The 9,891-nt window shown below is 37.3% G+C and overlaps 1 protein-coding gene across 2 annotated transcripts in view; it reads left to right on the forward strand.

Annotated features, from left to right (window-relative positions):
- chchd7 (coiled-coil-helix-coiled-coil-helix domain containing 7) overlaps positions 1–9,203 on the forward strand; it is a 12,482-nt gene extending 3,279 nt beyond the window's left edge. The window contains exons 1-4 of one of the 2 annotated variants that reach the window (XM_016540871.1): positions 3,463–3,787; positions 4,415–4,498; positions 4,755–4,853; positions 8,860–9,203. In XM_016540871.1, the coding sequence (XP_016396357.1) occupies positions 4,439–4,498; positions 4,755–4,853; positions 8,860–8,964 (264 nt within the window). In that variant the 5' untranslated portion in view covers positions 3,463–3,787; positions 4,415–4,438 and the 3' untranslated portion in view covers positions 8,965–9,203. Of the gene's footprint in view, positions 1–3,462; positions 3,788–4,414; positions 4,499–4,754; positions 4,854–8,859 lie in introns of those variants that run through there. The other variant, XM_016540870.1, reaches the window with a different exon arrangement.
- Positions 9,204–9,891: the final 688 nt, after the last annotated feature.

Here is a 9,891-nt window from a genome sequence, read left to right on the forward strand (position 1 = left end):
ATATATATATATATATATATATATTAGGGGTGTGACGGTACACAAATATGACAGTTCGGTACGTACCTCGGTTTTAACGTCACGGTTCGGTATGATTTCGGTACAGCAGGGGGAAAACTTTTTTTTTTTTAATGGTTTACTGAACAAGTTGCTCTTTCTTTAAATACATTCAGTTATAGTTTACATTTTCTTAGTGATACAAATCTACCTCAGCTTATGCTTAAAACTATAGGGAGCCCTTTTACAATTAGGCCTAACAACTTAACCCAAACTTAAATTTAATTGCTATTTATTTTTAAATAGATGATCAACACTCAACTTAAAAAAAATAAAATAAAAAAAATTGTATGCAAACATGTAAATTGCACATAATGCAGTTTTTAAATTAACTTATAAATAATACAATTTCTAAGCTATTTGTTAAAATATATTCAATTACACAATGGCTGTCATAGCATGCTTCATAACAGATTAATTTAAACATACTGTACATTAAGTAATTTAGACTAACAGGTTTAGTAAAACATGAGTATATGGTGTAATATTTCGCAAAATGCTCCTCTCTAGACTTAATTTCTCTAGATGTCTTTCCGCGGTTGAAACACTGATTGAGCAATTACATGAGGCATGAGATGTTCAGTCATGTTTATTCGCGTTAAACCTAGTAGGACAGAGAAAGGAATGATCGCGATCACTCGCGCTCCGCTCTGCACAAATCTGCGGGGCGTCACGGCTCAGACACGGGAACCGGATCTGATCGCGGCTGCTCTAGTCAGTGCTTGTGTTGGGATTATACCAGCAAGTTTCTGAACCGTCCCAGAAGCGGCTCTCTAAGGCGTTTATACAGCGATCTGTCATGCCACATAAAAGACGGTCAAAACGCCATTTATTATTTGAATTTCCTGAGAAGAAGAAAAAAAAAACTGTATTCGTGCGGTACACATGCGTACCGAAACGGTTCGGTACGAATACGTGTACCGTTACACCCCTAGTAACTGGTAATGTAACTAATTACTAGTTACTTTTGAAATAAAGTAATCAGAACAGTAACGTGATTACTTTTAAAAGGAGTAATCAGCAATCAGTAATTTTATTACATTTTCAGAGTAACTTGCCCAACACTGCCTGTGGATGAGTATCCACAACAAGGACTGGTGGGAGGTTGTCCTGCTCCACTTCACAGTTGCTGAGTGAAAGGAGAGTTTTATAATGACAGTACACGCATTTATACAACACTTTATTCAAAAGAAAGAACCGCTCGTTATGCGCGTCATACGTCATTCGGCAGATTTTTCCGTTTCGGAGTTCAATCCGATCGAGTGTTAACATGCACTCTCAATAGTATTAGAAAAGGAATAAACCACCCCCTTCAATCCGATTGAAATTTCATTCCGATCGAGCTCAGTCGGATCGATTAAGGTGTTTACATGATGGCTTTTCAGTCCGATTGAGCCGTCAATCCGATTACAAACGGATTATTTGGTTGCATGTAAACGTAGCCAGTGTGACGTAAGGAAGCTTCGTTTGCTAAAATCACGTGACCTGGCTGGTTTGATACGCGCTCCGAAACACTGATTCGAAACAAAAGATTCGCAAATGTTTCGAAGCTTCGTGAAGCAGTGTTTCGAATGCGCCCATCACTAAATATATTGTGTGCTCCCTAGACATTTACATTTAGAGAACACGTTGACATACTGGGTTCCCTTCAGTTTATTATTTTATTATTTATTTATACTTGGTCTTAAAAAGGTCTTAAGGTTACCCTCAGAAAACCTGAAGAAACCCTGCAAACACAAAGTTAAAAAAAAAAAATACACAGTTAGGTCCATATATATTTGGACACTGACACAATTTATATAATTTGGCTCTGTATGCCACCAGATTACAATTAATATGAAACAATCAAGATGAAATTGTAGTGCAGACTTTAAGCTTTAATGCAAGGGGTTGAACAAAAATATAACATAAATGCTTAGGAATTACAACCATTTTTATACACCGTCCCCCCATTTTCAGGGGCTCAAATGTAATAGGACAAATAAATATAATCATAAATACAATGTTAATTTTTAATATTTTGTTGAGAATCCTTTGCAGGCAATGACTGCCGTAAGTCTGGAACTCATGGACATCACCAAAGATTAGGTTTCCTCTTTTTTTTTGATGCTTTGCCAGGCCTTTACTGCAGCTGACTTCAGTTATTGTCTGTTTGTGGGTCTTTCTGCCTTTTGTTTTGTTTATGAAGTGCTGTCCAATCAACTTTGCTGCATTTGGCTGAATCTTTCCTCCCCCATGTGCTCCAGTTTGATTATTATGCCCATATTTGGTTTTTCCTGTTCCTGTCCCTATTTAGTTCTATCAGTTCCAGCTGTGTTTAATTAATTATCTTATCTGCCTCTTTTTACTTAAGCCCTGTGTGTCCCTGTTTCTAGCGTCCGCTGTTAAATGTAATTTCGTGTTCTCAGTGTTTCCAGCTTTGTTTTCATTAAAGACTTTGGAATTTGCTTTACTCCTCGCTCCTTCGCTACCTATGTGCAAGTGCACCTGGAGCAAAAGCTGCTTTAAAGGATGGTCACACCAAATGTTTATTTAATTTAGTTAATAGAAGTTAATTGATAAAGAAAATCTATTTATGACATTATTTTTGACAGCATCCTCATTTTACAGCATTTTTACACAAGTGCTTAAAACTTAACAATACTGAAGCTTTGCAGGTAGGTTTCTTCAAGAATCTTGGAAACGTTGCCAGTTCTTTTAGTCTGTGCCACTTTGTTCGGTTTCTTCATGTCATTCCAGATAGACTGGATGATGATGAGATCAGATCTCTGTGTGGAGCACTGGCTGTTGTCAGACTCCTTGTGCAAATAAAAATCTCAATGGATTATTACAATTAATGGCAAAATCATTGTTGGAAAATGTAATCTGATATTTCCTACTGACACACTACAACAAAATATAGAAATAACTGACTTAAAACCTGACTTAAAAATTTGTGAGCTTGTGAAAATACTGCAGTTATAATAATTTTGGCCACCACATACCTTGTTTTTTTTTTTTTTTTGGACTGTACCACAGACATACCATGAAAATACCATGGCACATGACTGTGGTAAGCTTATGTTAATGTCACATTAGTCTGTTTTTCCTGAAAAGTAGTTGAGAAAATTCAAGATGTTTTGTCTCTGCACAGAGCTGTCACTCGTGGGGTGAAACATGGTGATGGTTAAAGGAGTTGTCCTCTCTCTGATTAATCCCATATAGGTTTGAGTTTATTAACCTGCTAGCAAAGCACTTCAGTTTACATTCACTTCAGTGTTCATTCACTAACTTTAAATCATGCAGTCTCAAATGGTAATGCACAACATTATGAATAATTTATTTCAGGGGAGTCCAAATCTGTTCCTGAAGGGCCAATGTCCTGCAGAGGTTAGCTCCAACCCTAATTAAACACACCTGAACCAGATCATCAAGGTGTTCAGGATTACCAGGCTGTGTCCGAAATCACCCCTTATACTTTTAAATAGGGCACTAGTTGAGGAGACAGCAATGTGTAATGGGGTCTGAAACCATAGTGGACATTATCAAGTGCACTCATTCAATCCTGCAATGGACCACAATAATGACTATACAATCAATGTTAACCATAGCACCCATAATGCACTGTGATGGTCATGCTGAATGAGTTCCCACGTCTCGCCAGAAGATGGCGCCTACAGCTGAATCATTCCTCCATCCATCCATTTTCCAACCTGCTTGTCCAGTGTGGGTACAGCGTAATGTCATACAGGTATAGATTTCTTTTTAATTGATTTTATAGTTTAATTAAGGTTTATACATGCTATTTTTCATGACAGAGTTCAAGATAAATATTTTCATTACTAGTGGAGCTACTAGTTTGCTAGGTTTAATAATAATAATATTATTATTAAACAGCAAGCACAAACTATGCAAAAGCAGCAGCCCTTCCGGCACACTCGGTGTCTGAATTCGCTCACTTGTGTTTTCATTCACTCTTTCAACTGGACTATATTAGTGGAAATAGTGAATAGGGGTATAGGATGCGACTAGAAACTTCCAGGCTAGTGTGTTGGCGCTGGTCGGAGTTATACTTGGCAGGATGCTGGCCCTCCCGGAGCAGGATTGAACAATCATGATTTATTTAAAATGGTGACATTCCTTCATATATGTTTATTTTTCAAAAACACTGATGCATTTTTAATAATCTAGTAGTGTTATTTTTTCTCTCCGCAATTGTCAAAAATATGTTTTAATTAAAATGTTTTCATTATCTTTGTGACTTGCACATCTCAGTAGTTGAGTAAATGTTTTACTGATCTGTCATGTACTCGAAAGGGAAAAACAAGAAATGCCCATTCCTGATTTCTTATGTAACTGGAGCTCTCTGACATTCCAGCTGTGACACCGATGCAGTTGGAGAATGGCTGGCAAATCAAGTGCATGCAAAGTTCGGAATGTGGATATCAACCCATGCATTGAGGTCAGGCAATGGAGTGTGTGACTAAATAACATGTTTCATTTAATGTAAACTATATATGTTTTTTTTTTTTGTCTAAATATATTTAAAATTGATGTGAAATTGTGCTCGGTGCCGCATAAGTGAAGAGGTAGCAATTGTAGTATTGTAATTGTAATAAGTTTTAGTTTGATTAACTACATTGCCAGTTATATCATAACATGATGTAAAATGAGATTTGTATTTTAAAACTTTATTTTCTCTGTTTGTGTTGGCATAGGAGAGTGATGGTTCTCAAAAATGTTTGGATGCATACAACTATGATAAGAGCATGTGTTCTGCATACTTCATGAGGTATAAAAACTGCAGGAAGTACTGGGTAAGTATACAGACACCAGGACTCATGAGAATAAAAATAAAAAAAACTTACAAATTTACTAATCTGATATTTCAGAACAATATTCTGTAGAGAAATGTACCACTTTGAAGAAAAAAAGTGCATACAAAATTAGCCTTGCATGGGACTCCAAAATGTAGGATTCTTCTAAGGATAAAATGGTTTAATTATGTTTGTGAATCCCCGGGTTTACCATAGATTTCTGTGTAAACTTCTGAGTAAGGATAGTCAAATCTAGCCTAAACCATGAAGTACTGTGCCCAGCATAACATAATCATAATGCTAGGTGACTTTAACATGCATGTTGATTCTGATTGTAATACTGCAAAATACTTTTTGGCTGTTTTGGATTATTTTGATTTATCACAGCATATTGATTGTTCTCACGCATTCACAATTTCATACTCTTGATTTGCTTTGCACTGTTTGTATTTACAATGTTGGTGCTCAGGGTCATGAATTGGGCATCTCTGATCATAAACTAATTGTCTTTGGTTTTCCTCTCCCCTTGTAAAATTAAAACTACTATATCTTACTGTAACCTGAAATCTGTGACCACTGACAATTTTTCTGTTGCTATTGCTGCCTCCCCTCTCTCATCCGCATTCAACCTCCTGAGCCCTGATGAGATATTCTCAACCTATAATAAAACTGTTTGTAATGTTTTGGATGACCTTGCTCCACTAAAAACTAGAACTGTCCCTTCCGCTCACTCCTCTCCTTGGTTCATCCCTGAACTTAGAGTAATGAAAGCTGAATGTAGGTGTCTTGAACTTTATAAAAAAATCCTCCCTTGTAGTGCATGCTATTGCTTTTTCAGATTCAGTAGTTTAATATAAAGAAGCACTTAACACTGCATGCTCTACTTATCTCTCTCTACTGTCATTAATAAAGCTAAGTGCAAACCTAAAGCTCTTTTCTCCGAGATCAACAAACGTATTAAACCATCGTCCATAGCTATTAATGGCTCTGTTGATCTTTGTGAAAGCTTGCAGTCCTTTTTCCTACGTGAAATTGATAACATTTACCAAGACTTTTCTCCATCTGTCTCTCCCCATCTTTCTCCATGTCTGATAGGTCACCCACTCAACACTTTCTTACCCACAAATATATCTGCGGTTGAACAACTGATTATCAAATCTAACTCTGCCTCCTGCACACTTGATCCTATTCAAACATACTTACTCAAAACCCTTTTGCCTTCACTCATCCAACCTATTACTCTTATAATTAATTTTATAAACTGATCCCTTGCCACTGGTTATGTTCCACAAGACCTAAACGCAGCTGCCATCACCCCAATTCTTAAGATACCTGGTCTTGATAACACAGATCTGAACAATTTTAGACCAATATCAAACCTCCCATTTGTTGCTAAAATACTTGAGAAGGTAGTTGCGGCACAACTGCAGTCTCATTTAGAGAAACATTTATGAGACATGTTTCAATCTGGTTTCTGTCCCTCTCACAGCACAGAAACAGCACTTTTAAAAGTGGTTAATGATCTCCTTCTGGTTTCTGATTCAGGTGGCCACAGTATCCTGGTTCTCCTTGATCTGAGTGCAGCCTTTGATACTGTTTGCCACTCTGTACTTCTTTCTCGACTATCTGCTATAGCAGGGTTCCTCAAATCTTGCCCTGGAGGGCCAATGCGCTGCAGAGTTTAGCTCCAACCCTGATCAAACTCACCTACCTGTGATTTTCTAATGATCCTGAAGACATTGATTAGCTTGCTCAGGTGTGTTTGATTAGGGATAGAACTAAACTCTGCAGGAAAGTGGATCTCGTGGGCCAGATGTGAGGATCCCTGTGCTATAGGTATCACTGGTGCTGCTCTTCAGTGGCTAACTTCATATCTATCGGATAGACAGCAATTCGTTAGGATAGATAAGAATAGATATCGCATTGTCACTATTTTCCGTGGTGTCCCCCAAGGTTCTGTACACTTGGTCCACGTTTATTTCTCATTTACGTGCTGCCACTGGGTCTGATCATCAGACGTCATGGTCTCAATTTTCATAGTTACGCTGATGATATTCAAATATATTTTACGGTTCAAACCAACTCCGTTTGTTTCCTGTCTTCAAGAACTTAAAACCTGGATGTCAGATAACTTTTTACAACTAAATGCAGACAAAACTGAAATCCTGCTGGTTGGCCCTAAATCACAGAGCTCCTCCCAGCGTGACATCTTCATAGATATCGATGGTGTCCAGATTAGGCCCTCAAAAACTTTGAAATATTTGGGAGTGTTGTTTGAGTCTGCGTTATGTTTTGATTCACACATTGGTCAGATTAGATTATTAAATCATGCTTTTACCAATTGCGGAATATTGTTTGTATACTTTTATCCATGCTTTTATAACCTCCAGATTGGATTACTGTAACTCCTTATATAGCGGCTTACTAAAGTTATTAATCGCCTCCAAATGGTACAAAACTCTGCTGCTTGAGCCCTTACATTTAACAAAAAATCTGCACATATCACTCCCATCCTTCACCAACTTCACTGGCTTCCTGTGGCCAAACGTATTCAGTTCAAACTCTTAGTTTTAGTTTATAAGGCCTGTCACAGCCTCACACCTCAATACTTAGCTGAGTTAGTGCAACCATACATTCCTACACAGACTCTCAGATAGCAATGATAACTTGCTTGATGTGCCCAAGTATAAACTCTATACGGTGGGTGGTAGGGCTTTCTGTATTATAGGCCCTAAGCTGTGGTATAAGCTGCCCCATAATATTCGTGCTGCCTCCTCTCTCCAGACCTTTAAGTCTCAACTTAAAACTCATCTATTCACTTTTTTCTCTAAATAACTCGTGTACCTCTCTGCTTCTCAATTTCTCAACTTCTGTCTGTATGACACATGACCACCTTCTTGACATAATTGATCATATGATTGCATGACCTCTTGTTATTTATCTGTAGTTCTTTGTTGTCAACACTTGCTTGTCTGAATGTCCCCTCTGATTGTCTGGTGTATTTTGTTTGCCAATTGCTTACATTATTTTGTAAAGCATCCTTGGGTTCTTGTAAGGCACTATAAAAATAAAACATTATTATTATTACTCACCTGACAAGAGGTTAAAGTTCTTCAAAAAAGTTCGTTTTTTTTTTTTTTTAGGCTGTTTGTAGTGATAAGTTTCACAGAAGGCAATTGTAACAATTAAATAAATTAATAATAATAATAATAAACGCTTATTTTATTGGTTGCAATCAAAACAGTTAATGCACTTATAATGCAACCAACTGCAATGCACTATATAAGGATAGCACAACTGGTGAACAATTGAGAAATTTTGGACACAGCAGCAGAGTCAACAACAAGAGCAGCGTTTTCATATTGAGCGATATGAAAAATATATCATAATAATGATTTTGGCCATACCATCCAGCCCTACCCCGATCCCCATCTGATCTCCAGCCTACTGAAACCTAGTCCCAATCCAATACTTGTATTTTTCCTAGTGTTAGGTGCACACTTTACGTACATTTAATGGTATTGAAATCAATCCAGCTTTTAATACTGACAATTGAATAATCTGCATTTCATTAATAAAAATCATCTTATAGTTATGTAACGTAAACAAACTTCATATAAAATATTTTCATTTGGCTTTTACCAACTAAGAACCATGGCTAACTACAAGACTAAACTAAACAATGTCTTTAGAAATGGCTCTTAAATGTTCCCTGAACAGTATTGTAGATTTATGACACATACTTTGATCCACTTTACCAAAAGTGAAAGACCACAGTATACACTGTAAATCAAACAGATGTCTACCAAACTCTTTTGTTATTTTGAGGAGTATGGGCTCCCCTAGCTGAGTTTGGGTCATCCCCATTTTTTTCCTCTTACCACAGTCACTTTGGCTTCACTGGCGTCTTGTTGATATAAACATTTTCTGTAATGCTGCTCTAAAATGCTGTCTTGTGAAAAGTACTAAAGAACAGAACCCCCCGCCCTGTATTTCACATTCTCAGCATGGTGTGATGCTGCAGCGTAGGCGTGATGGAGTAAAGCCTGATATGCCAACCGCTGAGGAGCGAGAGCAGGTCATCACAGCCCTTGGAGGGAAGCCCTACTAACTGCACAGTAGCAGTTAGAACATAAGTGTGTTTGGACTCAATAAAATAAATTTCTTGCAGAGGACACACACTACGAATCTATCCTTCTATTTATGGAAATGTATTTCAGTCCTGTGGGGAAAGAGATTAAATGTGTACTTGCATAATTTCAGCAATTATGTAGTTGTGTAACAACTAATGCTATGTTTGTATGTACCATACTGTCAATGTACCATACTGCCTAATTTAATGTATTCCGTTATTAAAAATAGAACACATTTTTAATATGTGTGGGTGTTGTGTCATATGTTTTATTTGTATAGCGCTTTTCACAATACACATTGTATCAAAGCAGTTTTACAGAAATGCATAATGTTAATGACTAAATGTTCACATTTAGCAGTTGAGAGATGGGTGATGGGGATGTTTACATATGGTGAGGATATAAACAGTTAAGCAGTAAAGATTTGTTTTATAGTGTGTGTGTGTGTGTGTACCTGTTTTTCTATTCTGGTGGGGACTTAAACCTGAATACACAGACTCATGGGGACTTATGTAAACCTGAATACACACAGACTCATGGGGACTTATGTGATGGGTCATGGGTAAACAAGCTAATAAATCACATAGAATTAAGTTTTTTGAAAATCTAAAAATGCAGAAAGTTTCCTGTGAGGGGTAGGTTTAGGGGTAGGGTTGGTGTAGGGCAATAGAATATACGGTCTGTACAGTAGAAAAACCATTACGCCTAGAAGATTGAAAATCTTCATGTTTTTTCATTGAAGATGAAAAAACATGTTTTCCCTCAACATTTAAACAGGCTCGTATAACCCCACTTCTTATGCTGATGACACTCAACTCTACCTCTCATTCCATCCTGATGATCCGACGATAGCTGCTCGCATCTCAGCATGTCTAACAGACATTTCTTGTTGGATGACGGACCAT

Source organism: Sinocyclocheilus rhinocerous, unplaced genomic scaffold (assembly GCF_001515625.1).
Source record: "Sinocyclocheilus rhinocerous isolate Xijiao unplaced genomic scaffold, SAMN03320098_v1.1 scaffold36, whole genome shotgun sequence".
Classification (NCBI taxonomy): domain Eukaryota; kingdom Metazoa; phylum Chordata; class Actinopteri; order Cypriniformes; family Cyprinidae; genus Sinocyclocheilus; species Sinocyclocheilus rhinocerous.